Source organism: Marmota monax, unplaced genomic scaffold (assembly GCF_021218885.2).
Source record: "Marmota monax isolate L192 unplaced genomic scaffold, Marmota_monax_Labrador192_F-V1.1 WCK01_AAM20220418_F8-fsc00181, whole genome shotgun sequence".
In the NCBI taxonomy this organism is placed as follows: domain Eukaryota; kingdom Metazoa; phylum Chordata; class Mammalia; order Rodentia; family Sciuridae; genus Marmota; species Marmota monax.
Window position 1 is genome coordinate 1474519 of NW_026694276.1, and position 16114 is coordinate 1490632.

The window sequence follows — 16114 nt, forward strand, 5'->3', positions numbered from 1 at the left end:
ATTTAGAGAGAGGGATTCATCAAGTTGCTGCGGCTGGCCTTGAGCTTGTGGTCCTCCTGCCTCAGCCTCCTGAGTCACTGGGATTACATACCCTGGTTCCTTTTTTATTTTCATCTGATCCATCTTCAAAATTCAATAAACTTTTGGCCTAACTAATTTTTTTAGAGAGAATTTTTATAATATTTTTATTTTTTATTGTAGTTTTCAGTGGACACATTTTTTTTTTTTTAATGTGGTGCTGAGGATCGAACCCAGCGCCCCGCGCATTCCAGGCGAGCGCGCTACCTCTTGAGCCACATCCCCAGCCCTTAACTAATTTTTATCTTACCATTTTCACAAACTTTTAGCTTCCCTTTCATCTTATCAGTTTTAGCTTTTCAATTGATCATTTGATTCACAGTGACTATTGACATTTTGCCCATTGCTCCCTTGTTTCTTATGCAAGAGACAACTGCAGACAGCAACCATCTGAACCAACGCCAACAGGACTCTCTTCTTAGATCTGCTCTCTATTATGAGGTAATTCTTGGTTCTTTCTTACCAAGGCCCAACTCCTTCTCTCTAGCTACTATTTTGGGAACCTGCTTATCACGTGCTTCTCCAGTGAGTCCTGCTTCTTTGAGAGTGACCTGATATAAAATACAATAATTCTGACTACATACATTGCTTCAGTTGGTCTAGGGACCTAGGCCTGTATATCTCAGGTTACATTGTTCCAAGGACAGCTAGAGCCTCTTCAGTGCTGAGGTAAAAGAGAGCTACTGGCTCAAACTCCAGTACCTGCATATATAAACTCTTCTGCATCTTATTCTACACCTTCATGGGCTAAAATAGCTGTTCCCAGAGCTATAAATCCCAGTACTGGCTATGCAGGCAGGCCAAGGCTTCCTCAGAGATAATCCTTTCCAATTTCCAAATTTCTTGAGCATTGACTATATACCAGACACTTCCAGACATATCAGAGATAAAAAGTCCAACAAGCCCTGCGCCCTCTCCTCAATGAGCTTGTGACTGAGTGGGGTGACAACAGCCACAACACCAACTACAACACAGTGGGGTGTGTTCATGGAGAACGTCCTGGGAACACAGAGGAGGGCTGTCCAGACCAGGAACGCTTCCAGGAGAAGGGTCAGAAGATGGTCACCTGTGGGCTCCTTAGCCCCTTCCCATCAGCCCAGCACCTCTCTGAACCATGACACCTAGCTGCACATGGCCTATGGAGCCTTACTCCCTGCCACATGGATGAGGAACCCTGGCATGGAAGGAGCACCCTTCTATAGGAATCCCATGGTGAGGACCGTAGGGACATGGAGAGGGGACAGCAACAACCTTAAATGACCTCATACCCTGTCTGACCACACAGAGCACCCATCCCCAACACCCCCCATGAATCCAGTTCCTGCTGTGGACAACAGAACAAAGAGGCTCTGACCACAGCCACACAGTGAGACCCAAGGGTTAGAGGCAATGACACAGATACAGAGCAAGTGTGGTCCAGGCTTTATTGGGGTCAGACAGGGCTGGGCAGCTGCCATGCTGGGGACCAGAGCCAGCTCACCAGGTAGTACTGGAGTTTGGGGCAGTGCAGGGGAGCATGGACTCAGTCATGCTCCTCCAAGCAGAGCTGAGAGTTAGGTAGTAGACAGTAATGAGCAATGAAATGAATGGTAAGGTCAAAAGTATTAAGTTATTTTAGGTTCTTTTTGAACTACCTTCAAAGTGGCTGAGAAAGGAAAGGGTGGTAGTTCATTTGTAGAAAAACAGAAGCAAAGGAACTAATGGAAAAATATGTTTAAAAAAATAGAATCAATGGGACTAACTCCATTGAGGTTGGTGGGAAGCTAGGAAGTATGGCTAAAGGTGTCTCTATTTGTCTGGGAAGGAAGATTGCTTTAGTAGTGCAGGTGCACTGAGGTAACTTCTGACCAGCTACTGACTCTAATGCCCACATTAACATGGATGTAGATGACTTGCAGATGAAGCCCCCCTAAATAGGATAACTACCATGACAGTTCAAAAATTCTACCACCCAGGAATTGGGTGAAGGAATTGAACACCTGATTGGCAAAGAGTGTAGAAGTTGGTCCCCAGTTCTCTTGGTAAACAGCAAATAGTAATAAATTTGGAGACGACATTGTGTCCTTGGTCATCCTGTGCTCAGAGATGCCACCCCCTTCGGGTTCTCAGCTGGTGCCTTACTTTGCTTTTACTTCATTTTCATCTCTTTTCCACTCCATTGTCACTTATAATACAGTTCTCTTGCATGGCTTTTGGTGTCTGACTTTAAATTTTCTTTTGTCCAAATACAAGAACTGAGGTTTGGAGTTTCAGCTCCCTGCTTTCCTGTGACACTGAGAGGCCTATCTGGATTCAGGGAAGAGAGGAGAAAGAGGAGCAGGGGACTTTGCTGAAAAAGGATAGAGAACTGAAGCTTGCAGAGGTCTGATTGGAGAAGGGCTTGGGTAGAAGAAAGGGAGCCAATGAGGTCTTGCAGAGGAGAAGGGAGTGGAAAGAAGGAGACAACTGGTGCCTTGAGGCAGTGCACTAGCTGTGCCCCAGGTCCAGGGCCATCAGGGCAGCGATGGATCCCCTCCCCTGGTCCTGGCAGGCAGAGTCCTACTTGTTGCCCCATGCAGCCATCTTGGAATACATAGGTGTTGGGAGGAAGTGGCTAGACTTCATGTAGGCAGAGATCTTCTTCAGGCCCTGTGAATGGGAGAGAGGCAGGAGCTCAGGGCTGCTGCCCCTCTGGAGTTAGAGCAGCCCACTCCAGGAGCAGCCTTTTAAGTGGGCTTACATGCTGAGCACAGACAGCAGTCAGTTTAGGTCCACAGCTCAGCTAAAGTCACTCATTGATTTCCTTTAACAAGTGCACTACTTTAATAAGGACTACCATTTGGGGTAGATGAACCTTTAGAGTACAATGTAGGTTCAAAAAATACACACAACAGCCCTGAAAGGTTGGTCCTACCATCACCGTCTATTAGGAGGGTACCTGAGGTGCAGAATGGTTAGGCGACTTCCTCATGCTTACACAGCTAGTAAGTGGGACAAGCTGGATAAGGCCTGGCTCCATATCTCTAATCTTGTATTCTGTTTGTTGCACTCCCCTCCTCCCCTACCCACAGAGGCCCCATCACTCTATCTGCAGAAATAGTCTCCTTTTTCTTCCACTCCTTGTTGCCTGAGTTTGCACACTGGAAGGATCTAGCAACACAAAGGTGAGGAGAACATGCCAGAGCAGCTCTGCAGAGATAAAAGAGATATCATGCAGTGACTCAGCAAATCCCAGATGCCAGTATAAAAACAGAGGGAGGCCCACAAGAAAAGGCTGGGCAGGGATCTAATTAAAACTTGGTCATCAAAAAGTCCAAATTTCTCCCTGTGGTACTGAAGTTCAATCTCCCTGTGTACCAACCAACCTCACCTGCAGCCCTGATATAGGGAACCATAAGAAATGACATTTCAGATGTATTGTGTGCCTTCTTACCAAGAGTTGAGTTCCTAGATAATTCCTAAAGGACTCAAAGAACAGGCTGCCTGTTCCCAACAATCCAGGCCATTCTGGCCTCTGGCTGCAACACTCCCTCCCTCACCCCATGGTCCTGCCAGCTCTTGCACAATCCTCAAGGCCACTTAGCCTGGGACCAGAACCAGCACTGATAAAAACAAGCTGAGAAGCAGATCACTTTCTGAGCTCAGTGAAAGTGGGAAGGGAACACAGATCTCAGGTTGAAAAACCTCTTGCACTAACATCTCAAATTCCCAAAGCTCTACTAAAGTAGGTTTTGTTGGTGACAAGTGGACCTGGGTGACCTATAACTGACTCTAAGATGAAGTGCAAGCTGTGCTCCTCAGCACCCAGGTGGCACCATGGGTACCCTAGTCTGGTGCCTGCTGTTCCCTGCTATACTCAGTTCCAGGATGAGGACATCTCTACATGCACCACTGTGCTGAGAGCAAACCTCATATGGAGGAGACTATCCGTGAAACCAAATGAAAATAAGTATAAGACTCCACTACCCCGATGAAAAGCTGGGGTATTAGGAAAAAAACAGGGAGAGAGGAAGGGAAAGAACATCTTCCACCATAGAACAATGCAGACAAAAATCCCCCAAGGGTCCCCACATGTGTACTCATAAGCACCAGCCACCACCCTGGGGTCCCAGTGCTTACCCAGGTGGTACCCTGATGGAGCCAAGCCTATTGCAGAGCAGCTCTCAACACTGTCTGGGCCTTGCTCTGCCAGTCCCCCAGCCTCACCTCAGCCTCCCACCTCCAGCTGCACACACCCTGCCTTGCTCTCCTCCTGCACAGCATCCTGGACTGTGAAACCCAGGCTGCTCCTTCTGACAGAAGGCAGGGACAGCCACCCACCAGGGCCTTCAGGCACTACGACCCTGAGCAAATCACTTATCCTCTACAGTCTCGGTTTCCATGTCTACCCAGTGGGACTCATAATTCCATCAGCCTTGTAGGAATATTGTAAAGATAACTTTGACGCCATAAATACAAGATGTGAGTGCAGGTCCTGGCATATAAAGACAGTGCTCAATAAATGCTGGTTACTCTTCCTTCACCTTCAGGACTAGGAAAGCATCATAAAGGGAGAAGGGAAAAAGGACATTCAAGAATGAGGAGGAGCAGGGGCATCACCTCAAAGCGGGACATGAAGTCCTTCAGGTTTGGGAATGCATCAAGGCACTTGGGTTCAAACAGACGGTGTAGGTCAAGGACATCATAAGCAATGAAATCCACAAAGGTGATCTGCAGAAAGACAAGAATGAGTGGACACAAAATTCTGTATCCTGGAAAGAGTGACACCTAAAGATTTCTTCCTTTTACCTTGTCCCCTGCAAACCATGGGTGCTTCCCCAGGAACTGTGAGTAGAGCTTCATCTTCTCAGGCAGGGTCTCCAAGTACTCAGGCTTCCTTTTCTCCTGAAACAGAAATCAGCTGTCACCACCCTCAGACAAGGGCTCCCTGACAGAGAGGCTAGTTTTGCCAGTGGTGTCCATGGCCCCAGCTGCCAAGGCTGAGCGGCAACTTCCTGCAGCCTAGGCCTGAGCCAACATCTATTCCCTGCATCACTATTTCTTAGACTCCTACTTGGTAGCATCCCCATCTCTCAGAGTGATACAAGTCAGACAGGAACTTGCAGGCCCTGAAACTGCACCACTCATCTTCAAACCACTTCCCATGCATCAGACCCAGGAGAATGGGAGTACCTGGCAGGCTCTGGAGTCAGATGTTGAATAGATTCAAAGAAGCAAAGTACTAAAAGATCTCAGAAGAAAAAAACAAAGTTCTACCTAGTGGGGTAAAAAGGTATAAAATGAACATTTGAGTAGGGCACAAGGTTGGGAAGTATTTGAAGGAGGAAAAGGGACAGAAGGAAGGAAAAGGGTCAGCCCTGGCTGACCCTGAGCTGTGTATTAAGACAAGGTCCTGATTCATGCTGGTCTAGAGGACACAGCATGGGGGCAACATATGGCAGATGCCCAAAGACAAGGATGCATTACAATCCCCCACCTTGTGATTCTTTTTCTCATGGTTTTCATAGTGTTCTAGTAGCAGGCAGATAGTATGAACAGCTAGGAGAGAAAGCCTATAGCAGGGATTAAAGGTCAGAGATTAAAAGGATCCTAAATACCAACTCTACGTCGAGGAACTGAATTTCCAACCTGCAATACCCTAAGTTTGGTGGCAACTGACTCACAGTGTTTATTTGATAAGATTTGGGAATTCTAGGGGTCAATTTGTTAAGACAAATAATTCCTTGGAGAATCAGTCTTGTGGACCAGTGTAGATGTGAACCAAAGAGATTAACTCCTATTCCAATGTAATGATCCAGGCAATGGGTGACTCACAAAGTCAGGGCTGTAGCAGACCATGGCAAGCTGCATGCGAGTGTCCAAAGCCTGGTTCTCCAAAATGTCCACACGAGTCTTCTCCTCTTCTGTCTCCCCACCTGTACTCCATGCAACAGAGGTGCACCCTCAGCATCCCACCCCAGCCAAGCCGGGGACATGGCCACCATCCCCCACACCCTGCAGCCAGCCCCACTCACACAGGTTATGCTTGCGGGCAATGTAGCGCAGGATGGCGTTGCTTTGGGTGATCTTCTGAACTCCATCGATTAAGTAGGGCAGCTGGATGGACAACCAGGGAAGGTCAGGTGGAACACCTGGTCCCACAGTCTCTCTTCCCTGAGTTAGGTCCTGTGAGACCTGGCACTTGTTGTGTCTGGCCCATGGTAATCACTACATCAGCATACCATAGAATGAATGAATGAGCTGGGACACAGCTGCCATAGAAAGACAGTGTAGACACCTAGAATTGAGAGTAGCTGAGCAGAAGCACTGATCCTCACAACTAAGCAGGGCAACGAGATGAGGTAGGGATTCAATCACTTCCCCAACCACCCCATCCTCCACACCTACATTGGGAAAGTCCAGGCTCAGCTTGAATTTCTCACTCAGCCACTGGCTTCTGTCATAGTCCGGAGCTGTGGAGAAGATGATGTGAAACAAACCCCACTGAGTCCAACCCTCCTTCCCACGACCCTCACAAGGAGGCAGGGGCAAGACCCCTAAGAAGTGGTTCTGGAATCTAAGTCACTCAGCCTCACCTTCCAAGGTTAAAAGGTAAAAAAAGTTTCTAAGGGCCGTGAACCCAACATGACTGAGGTTTACAAAATGTTCAGGCAAGGGCTAAGGGGAACCCACCGAAATCACAAAGAAAAGAGGAGCCAGCTCTCCACTCCCAGAGTCTTGTCTTGGAAGACCAAAATGCACCCTCACAGAAGTCTGAAGAATGAGCAGCCCCTGCATGCAGAGAAGGGAGGGCTGTTAAGGTGAAAAACAGTGGCCTGGCATAGATTGCTAGGCACCAATCAGCAGAAGCCGGGTAGGGTCTGAACAGGAGGGTGCCATTACCGTCCCCCATGGTGTATCTCTTCTCCTCATAGCTTGAGTCTGTGTATTCCAGGAGCAGGCGGATGGGGTGAGCCAGCTGGGAGAGATGGCCATGGCAGAGGTCAGAGATGGAGGGACCCTGCCTGTATGATTTCCTCTCTTCCAAACAAACCCCACCCACCTTTACCCACTACACACACACACACACACACACACATACATAAAGGGTGGCAAAGGCCTTCTGACATGGACAGGCAGAGAGCTCCAGCAGGTGCTGACAGGGATCTGTCTCCTAGAAGGAGACTCCCTACTGCTCAGCAAAGTGCCTGCCCTGTCCCCCTCTCACCAGCTAGACGGACCCTTAGCTCACCCCGCGGATGTCCCAGTATCCCAGTGTCATAGGCATGGTGCTGTGCACAGGCCTCTATGCTAGGTTAGCTTTCAACTTCTGAGAGAGCCTGGGGTGCAGAAGGTGGAGCCTAGTTCTGGTCTGGTTTTAGGCCCTCCCCACCCCGCCCCCAATTCCCACCAACCCGGAGTCCTGAGTGCCTGCCAGAGCCCAGGGGAGGGAGGAGTAAGATCCAGTGCAGGGATGGTCCCAGAACCTGGGCTGGGTGCCCAGAAGCCAAAAGCCAGGCTCTGCTAGCCTTCTCCTTAGTCCGGCCAGAAGCTCCCTGTTCCCCTCCCCCCACCCCACTCACTTGCTGAGTCCACAGGCAGCTGGCAGTGCTCTTGAAGACAGGCCAGACAGTGAAAGAGCAAGACTGTTCTTTCCAACCTTGCATTGCTCAGCCGAGTTCCTGCGTGCTCAGGGAGGTTCAAGCAGCCAGGGCCAGGTGCTCCCAAACTGGGAGTTTCATTCAGCATCCATCACTGAACAATCTCAAAGTTCCTCAATGCTTTATAAGCGATAGCAGCCTCGTGAATAAAGGAACGGTGTCAATGAAATAGGAAAGCCCCCCAGAAATATGTGGTCTCCCTATTTTTCCATAGGGAATTTGGGGGATGTGGCCCTTCAGTCACCAGGCTAAGGAGTATACAAATTAGCCAATTGCTATTTTGACCCTGTTTGTGTAAGTAAATTCAAGAACCAGACAGAGAGGGGGACACTGAGGTACTGCCCAATTGCTGAGAATCTCTCACACTGAGCAGCAGCAGTGGCCACAACTGGGGTATGTGCTTGGGTGAAGATTCTATTCTCCAAAGAGCAGACACCTCTCCTGCTACCACGGAGAAACAGGAAGGGGCTCAGAGGGACCCTGGAAGACTCTGCACAGGACACAGGTAGGCCAGGACCAGACCTCAGCTCTCCAGGTCCCTGTATTCCGGCCCTGGCCCTGGCTCCTGACCCATGCGTGTTCTTGGTATGAGAAGGAGTCTCAGATGGTCTTTGATGTCACTCTGGAATCCAGGACCTGGGGTGCAACCCTCACCAGGACAAGGTCCTATCCAAGTATGCTACAGGTAAAGAAAATATGTTTTGTAAAATTCAGTCAGCTGGAAAAGCAGAGAGGCATCAGCAGCATGTTCTTGAAGAGCCTCAGAGACCTGGCTCTCAGGTGCCGTCTACTGTCGGCAGCCTCCAGCCGCAGCATGGCTCTGCTGGGAGTGGCAGACACAGGGTCCCACGGCCACGTGGCTGTCCAGCAGGAGTGCCTCAGAACTGTAGCATCAGCACCTGTCAACACTGACCACAAGGCCACCCGGCCTTCTTGAGGACAGCTGCCTTGCTGTGCTGGACTTTCTCATGTGGGTCTAGAGGTCAGGAGAGAGGTCCCCAAAGGAAAGGTGTTAGGAGACTGTTTCAAAATGAAGAGAGGTAGGACAAATTGCTCTGATTGATTTTGAACTATGTAAAGGATTTGACAAGACATAACAAAAATTTGAAAACAGGTGAGTGGAACTAAAAATGAAATGGGTTTCTATGTTAAAGGGCAAGATTGTTGCTCTGTAGGAAGTAAAGTTTGGAAATTAGCTAAGACTTTGTTGAGACTGCAGGGTATAAACCCAGCATATCAGCAAAGGTTTTCCCCGACAGGAACAAGGTGTGGAGTGGGCATGAAGGAGCACAGATAAAGGTCATCTTATCCCTATTAATTCAAAGAAATGACGCACCCTGCATGTCTCTGTAAAATGGAGGAGCTGACTGAGACCATGTCACTTGGAGTGCAGTCCCTGTTACAAATGCTGCCTTCAGTCAGGTTCAATTCTCCCAACTCAAATCACCTGTGTCTAAGCTCTGGCTGCAGCCTCAGGCCCCAGAGTAAACCCCTATGTTGTTTTGCCTAAAGTGAGGTAAGAGCAGCACACCTACATACACTGGCCTCTGAATTATTAAGTTCTCATTATACATCAAGGTTTGTCATAATCAGTTTGATAAATCCCTAGCACAGACACATAAAATTTCTAGATCCAATTAAGGAAGTGATTTTTAAAACCAAAATTAATGAGATGAAAATTTTTGAAAGACAGAGGACGGATATTTTACATTGGTGTGCATCCTGTTGTTCCCTCCTTTTTGAAAATACACTTGTGGATGTGCCAACACAGAGACACTCCCATGACTGAGATCATCCTTCAAATTGCCTGCAGTTTGGCTCTTAAGGACTGAAGACAGGTGGGAACTACAGGGAAGAACTTTTGGAAATAGGAGACACATCTTTGTGTTTTTCTACACTGAGCATAGCGGAGAGGGAGAGAAGTCAAGTGCAGGAAAAGGAGGCCATGTTGCCTAGGACAAGGACTCTGAGCATCTGGGAGGGTGGAGCCAGAGTACCGGGGCTCCTCCAGAGGAAGAGAACAGCTCTGCAGAAGGAGGGGAAGAAGGAGATGAACAGGTTCGCCAAGGGGGATTCCAGGGTCCAGAAGGACCATCCAAATGAGTGACATGGTCTCTGAAAGGGACTAGGGAGCAGTAGGATTAGAGACAGTTAGATGGATGTGACCTCAAAGAAATTCACCCCAATATTGCCTGGTCTCCTGGATATCTATGTGCTCTGTCCCAACAGTACTGTGTGGACCAGTTCTAATTTTTTAGAGGAATACTATGGGATAATCAAATTATATGGGATGAAATTTGAGTAAGGGCCCATAGAGTGACCTCTGGACAAGATTCCATGACTCCTTCTAGGTCTGCGAGTGATATACTGACACTCTCAAGGTAAAAATCACAGAAATCCTACCTATAATGGCCTCAGAATTTTAAAGATATCACCATAGAAATAATACCAACAAATTAATTCAATAAGTTCTACTTCATGGAAATTTTTTCAAATTCTCTTAAATATTGTTTTGGTAAATTCAGAAAATACAGTATATTTTCTTATCTCTGAAAAAATCAGATGAATATCACTATTTCCTAGATTTCCACCAGATGGAATGAGAAAAAGAGCATCCTACGTCCTGACCATATTAAGAAATGGTTAAGGGCTGGGGTACAGCTCAGTATGGGTCAGGCCATGGGTTTGATCCCCGTCACCACAAAAAAAAAAAAGAAGAAGAAAAAGAACAATTAGGTTAAACATACTAGGGATTTTAGTTTGACCAATAACAACACAGTTCAATGTTTTTTTCAAAAATTGTGTAAAACGAGATAAAACAAAGAAGAAAATTATTGAACTTTTATTAATATGCTTAGGAAACCAGTAATCAATTCTTCCTAAACATTAGCTAAATTTATTTATTTATTTACTTATTTTGTGGGGTGCTGGAGATTGAACCCAGGGCCTTGTGCAAGCGAGGCAAGCACTCTACCAGTTGAGCTATATCCCCAGCCCCTTTAGCTAAATTATAGAGCATTAGTCCAACAACAAAAACCCCAAAGAAAATTTCAAGTTAACAAACCTCAGGACTAAGAAAAAAAGACTTAAAAATTAGTACAAATTATTTCAAAATTGAGGAGACAACCAATTGGATAAATACAAATATATCAACATTTTTTAAGAAATTAAGTTTGAATGAACTAAAAATGCATAATAAAGAAAAATCATAAGCCAAAACACACTTGTTACTCAGGAATTGCTGTAATGAATTTTGAAGTTCCCAAATTTCCTGACCATTGACTATATACCAGACACTGCCAGACATATCAGAGATAAAAAGTCCAACAAGCCCTGCGCCCTCTCCTCAATGAGCTTGTGACTGAGTGGGGTGACAACAGCCACAACACCAACTACAACACAGTGGGGTGTGTTCATGGAGAACGTCCTGGGAACATAGAGGAGGGCTGTCCAGACCAGGAATGCTTCCAGGAGAAGGGTCAGAAGATGGTCACCTGTGGGCTCCTCGGCCCCTTCCCATCAGCCCAGCACCTCTCTGAACCATGACACCTAGCTGCACATGGCCTATGGAGCCTTGCACCCTGCCACATGGATGAGGAACCCTGGCATGGAAGGAGCACCCTTCTATAGGAATCCCATGGTAAGGACCACAGGGACATGGACAGGGGACAGCGACAACCTTAAGTGACCTCATACCCTGTCTGACTACACAGAGCACCCACCCCACACCCCCATGCACCCAGTTCCTGCTGTGGACAACAGACCACAGCCACACAGTGAGCCCCGAGGGTAAGAGGCAATGACACAGACACAGAGCAAGTGTGGTCCAGACTTTATTGGGGTCAGACAGGGCTGGACAGCTGCCATGCTGGGGACCAGAGCCAGCTCACCAGGTAGTACTGGAGTTGGGGCAGTGCAGGGGAGCATGGACTCAGTCATGCTCCTAAAAGCAGAGCTGAGGACTGTCTGGTTGGATTTAGGATAGGGATAAGGAAGGGGAGCTGTAACTTACAGTGGATTTACTAGACAAGGGGTTGATTAGGAGAAAAGCAAGGCAATGAGGCCTTGCAGAGGAGAAGGTTGTGGAAAGAAGAAGAAGGGAATGAGAAGACAGATGCCAGGGTGCTGAGAGTTAGTTGTGCCCCAGGACCCAGAACAGCAGGGGCAACCTTGGATCCCCATTTAACCTTGGCATGACAGTTTACTATTTTTTATTCCAATGGGCCATCTTTGCAAAAATAGGCCTGGGGAGGAAGCGGCTGGACTTCATGTAGTCAGAGATCTTCCTTAGGCCCTGTGAATGGGAGAGAGAAAGCGAGAGCTCAGGGCTGCTGCCCCATTCCAGGAGCAGGCTTGCCAGGAGGGTTCAAGGGCTGAGCACAGAACAGTTGGCCCAGGTTTGAGCTCTGGAAGGAAACCAATTTCCTGGGACTTAGGGGACACTGAATGCGGTGATGAGGGTTTTATTTCATTGGAAGTTATACTCAATTACACTCAATGATCCCACAAGATTAGTTGTGCAGAATTTATCTGGAAGGAATCCAAGGTACAGAGAAGTTAAGGGACTTCCTCATGCTCACAGAGCTGGTACATGGGAAAGGGCTGGATGGAGCCTGGCCCTATCTCTCTAATTCTGTGGCCTCTCTGATACAATCTCTTTTCCCCTTTTCACAGGAGGCCCTGACACTCTGTCTGCACAAATCTTGCACAGCCAGGCTCCTTCTTGCCTCTATTTGCCCAAAATCTAGTAGAACAAAGGGGTTGGCAACATGCCTGTACAGTTTAATAGACAGAAAAGTGACCCAGTGACTCAGCAAATCCTGGGTATACGTAAACAAGGAGAGGTGAACCACCAAGAGAAGTGCTGATCAGCTTTTATCATTCAACCAGAGCAAAATCCCCAAACTCTGAAACCTGGTACCTGACTGAGCCCCGATTCACCATGTGCCTACCTACCTCATCTTTGTCCCTGCCAGAGAAGACTGGGTTGAATGACACTTAGGTGTGCTGTGCACTATCTTTTTAGGATACAGTGCCCACAAAATGTGAATGGATTCAAGATCCTGGGCTATCTCCACAGGAAAGAGCTAGCAGTCCTCAGGTTTCAGCCCTTTCCTGTCCTCTACCCCAGACCACCCTACCCCACCCCAACAGTCCTGTCAGTCCTTGCACAATCCCTGAAGCTACTCACTCCGATAGATGCAGAGCTAAAAGAACTAGATACAAAAACACATCATTAGATGGGGAATAGGAAAGAAAAAAAAATCTCAGGCTGAAATAACTGTGGCAATAGCACCTCAGATTCCCAAATCTCTACTAAAGCAGGTTGTTAGTGACAAACAAGTGGACCTGGGGTGACCCATGATTGGCTGTGAGGGGAGGGCAGGCTGTGATCCTCAGCACCCAAGTGACACCACTGGAAACTCTTAGTCAGGTGCCTGCCAATCTCTGCTGTACTTGGTCCCAGGATGGGGCCTCCTTACATGTCCACTGGGCCTGACACCAAAGCTCGTGTGGAGGAGACACTGAATAGGAGTGAAAATCAGTGACCCCAGCTCACACACAGAACACTTGAGATACTCAAGAGGAGAGAGGATGCTGGCTGAAAGCAAGATCCCAACCATCCAAAGAGCCATAATAAATCCCCCAAGGGTCCCCACATGTGTACTCATAAGCACCAGTCACCACCCTGGGGTCCTAGTGCTTCCCCGGGTGGCATCTGATGGAGCCAAGCCTGCTGCAGAGCAGCTCTCAACACTGTCTGGGCCTTGCTCTGCCAGTCCCCCAGCCTCACCTCAGCCTCCCACCTCCAGCTGCACACACCCTGTCTTGCTCTCCTCCTGCACAGCATCCTGGACTGTGAAACCCAGGCTGCTCCTTCTGACAGAAGGCAGGGACAGCCACCCACCAGGGCCTTCAGTGGCACTGGGACCCTGAGCAAATGGCTTATCCTCTACAGTCTCAGTTTCCATGTCTACCCAGTGGGACTCATAATTCCATCAGCCTTGTAGGAATATTGTAAAGATAACTTTGACGCCATAAATACAAGATGTGAGTGCAGGTCCTGGCATATAAAGACAGTGCTCAATAAATGCTGGTTACTCTTCCTTCACCTTCAGGACTAGGAAAGCATCATAAAGGGAGAAGGGAAAAAGGACATTCAAGAATGAGGAGGAGCAGGGGCATCACCTCAAAGCGGGACATGAAGTCCTTCAGGTTTGGGAATGCATCAAGGCACTTGGGTTCAAACAGACGGTGCTGGTCAAGGATATCATAAGCGATGAAATCCACAAAGGTGATCTGCAGAAAGCCGAGAATGAGTGGACTGGAAGCTCCACAACCTGGGAAGAAGGACACTTTTCCTCCCCATCTCCCTCCCTCTTTACCTTCTCCCCTGCAAACCATGGGTGCTTCCCCAGGAACTGTGAGTAAAGCTTCATCTTCTCAGGGAGGCCTTCTAAGAACTCAGGTTTCAGTTTTTCCTGAGACAGAAATCAGTGGTCACCACCCTCAGACACAAGCTCCTTGGCAGAGAGGCCAGCATCACCAGTGGTGTGCATAGCCCCAGCCACCAGGGCTGAGTCTCCATCTTCCCCAAGTCTGGGTCATGGTCCAGCTTCCATTCACTGCACCACCATTTGTTAAACTCCGCTGGTACCAGACCCCATCTGTTAGAGGGGATGGGAAGTCAAAGAGCAGTGGAACACTGGCCCTACGACTGTCACCCGTGATGTACAAACCACCTTTTGTGGGTAAGACATGTAGGAGTAGTGTTGATGGGAATGCAAGAATTTGGGCCCTGCCTCACCCAGCACCATAGGGAGACCTACAAAGTCAGGGTTGTAGCAAAGCCTGCCAAGCTGCATGCGAGAGTCCATAGCCTGGTTCTCCAAAATGTCCACACGAATCTTCTCCTCTTCTGTCTCCCCACCTGCAGTCCACGCAACAGAGATATACCCTCAGCCTCCCACCCCAGCCAAGCAAGAGACATGGCCACCATCCCCCACACCCTGCAGCCAGCCCCACTCACACAGGTTGTGCTTGCGGGCAAGGTAGCGCAGGATGGCGTTGCTCTGGGTGATCCTGTGAGGCCCGTCAATCAAGTAGGGCAGCTGAATGGACAACCAGGGAAGGTCAGGTGGAATGACCATTTCCCAGTCCCCCACCTGAGACCTGGCACTTGTTGTGTCTGGCCCATGGTAATCACTACATCAGCATACCATAGAATGAATGAATGAGCTGGGACACAGCTGCCATAGAAAGACAGTGTAGACACCTAGAATTGAGAGTAGCTGAGCAGAAGCACTGATCCTCACAACTAAGCAGGGCAACGAGATGAGGTAGGGATTCAATCACTTCCCCAACCACCCCATCCTCCACACCTACATTGGGAAAGTCCAGGCTCAGCTTGAATTTCTCACTCAGCCACTGGCTTCTGTCATAGTCCGGAGCTGTGGAGAAGATGATGTGAAACAAACCCCACTGAGTCCAGCCCTTATTCCCCAGCACCCTCCCAAAGAATCAGAGGTAAGAACCCTGAAAGAGTGGATCTGGAATCTGAGTCTCTCAGCCTCATATTCCAAGGATACAGGAGTAAAGAATGTTTATAAGGGCTATGGACCCTACATGAGTGAGGCTTAAAAAGGGTTTAGGCAGGGGCTACGGGGAACCCATTCTAATTACAGATACAGAAGGCCACAGCAATCCCCTCTCAGATCTTGCATTGAAAGGCCAAAATATACTGTCAAAGAGGTTTCTGGGAGGGCCAGGCTTTAGGTGCAGCAGGCCTGCAGACCCGAGCAACAGATGGTCTGGGCATGAGTGCTAGGCAACAACCAACAAGAGGCAGGCTGGTGTTTGAACAGGAGGGTGACATTACCGTCCCCCATGGTGTATCTCTTCTCCTCATAGCTTGAGTCTGTGTATTCCAGGAGCAGGCGGATGGTGTGACTCAGCTGGGAGAGACGGCGGTGGCAGAGGTCAGAGATGGAGGGACCCTGACTGTGCGACTTCAATTCCTCCAAGGGGACATCACTCACCCTCTACACTTATCCTACACACACACACACACACACACACACACACACACACACACACACACAAAACTCTCTTGAACAATCAGAGAGCTGCGGTAAGCACTGAAGAGGACCCATCTTCTAGAACCAAGCCCCCAGCTACTCCTCAGGTCCCAATCCCACATCCCCATCCCACCTGCCATGCTGTCCCCTAGCTCACCCCGCGGATGTCCCAGTATCCTAGTGTCATAGGCATGGTGGGCTAAGCTGACTGTCAAACCTCTGCCAGGCTGGCCTCCGACTTCAGTCTGAGGCGGCACAGAGGGGTGGAGCCTGGTTTGGGTTGGGTCTTTGGCCCGCCCAGCCCCGCCCCGGATTCCCTCCAGCCCCGCCCCGGATTCC

The 16114-nt window shown here is 48.7% G+C and overlaps 2 protein-coding genes across 3 annotated transcripts; both read right to left on the minus strand.

Moving 5' to 3' along the window:
- Positions 1–1485: 1485 nt before the first annotated feature.
- LOC124108703 (glutathione S-transferase Mu 1) lies at positions 1486–7426 on the minus strand. 2 transcript variants are annotated; one of them, XM_046467206.2, is made up of 9 exons: positions 7289–7426; positions 6940–7015; positions 6730–6828; positions 6445–6509; positions 6072–6153; positions 5872–5972; positions 4846–4941; positions 4657–4767; positions 1486–2706 (listed from the first exon to the last, which is right to left on the minus strand). In XM_046467206.2, exons 1-9 carry the CDS (start codon positions 7322–7324, stop codon positions 2617–2619), a joined length of 756 nt encoding a protein of 251 aa, XP_046323162.1. In that variant the 5' UTR covers positions 7325–7426; the 3' UTR covers positions 1486–2616. The 2 variants fall into 2 exon arrangements, with proteins under 2 accessions (XP_046323162.1, XP_046323164.1); XM_046467208.2 differs by having other exon boundaries at positions 7278–7365.
- Positions 7427–11514: 4088 nt separating this feature from the next.
- Positions 11515–16073, minus strand: LOC124108706 (glutathione S-transferase Mu 2). Its single transcript, XM_046467210.2, has 8 exons — positions 15933–16073; positions 15577–15652; positions 15084–15148; positions 14728–14809; positions 14528–14628; positions 14084–14179; positions 13887–13997; positions 11515–11991 (listed from the first exon to the last, which is right to left on the minus strand). Exons 1-8 carry the CDS (start codon positions 15966–15968, stop codon positions 11902–11904), a joined length of 657 nt encoding a protein of 218 aa, XP_046323166.1. The 5' UTR covers positions 15969–16073; the 3' UTR covers positions 11515–11901.
- Positions 16074–16114: the final 41 nt, after the last annotated feature.

What these genes read in the sequence shown, in the direction of transcription:
- LOC124108703 (XM_046467206.2), bottom strand. Translation starts at nt 7,324, where the DNA reads ATGCCTATGACACTGGGATACTGGGACATCCGCGGG. An exon ending in TGCCCGCAAGCATAACCTGT is followed by an intron (nt 5,973 to 6,071) that starts GTGAGTGGGGCT and finishes CATGGAGTACAG; the next exon opens with GTGGGGAGACAGAAGAGGAG. An exon ending in TCTGCTACAGCCCTGACTTT is followed by an intron (nt 4,942 to 5,871) that starts GTGAGTCACCCA and finishes TTTCTGTTTCAG; the next exon opens with GAGAAAAGGAAGCCTGAGTA.
- LOC124108706 (XM_046467210.2), bottom strand. Translation starts at nt 15,968, where the DNA reads ATGCCTATGACACTAGGATACTGGGACATCCGCGGG. An exon ending in GAGATACACCATGGGGGACG is followed by an intron (nt 15,149 to 15,576) that starts GTAATGTCACCC and finishes TCTTCTCCACAG; the next exon opens with CTCCGGACTATGACAGAAGC. An exon ending in TTTGCTACAACCCTGACTTT is followed by an intron (nt 14,180 to 14,527) that starts GTAGGTCTCCCT and finishes TTTCTGTCTCAG; the next exon opens with GAAAAACTGAAACCTGAGTT.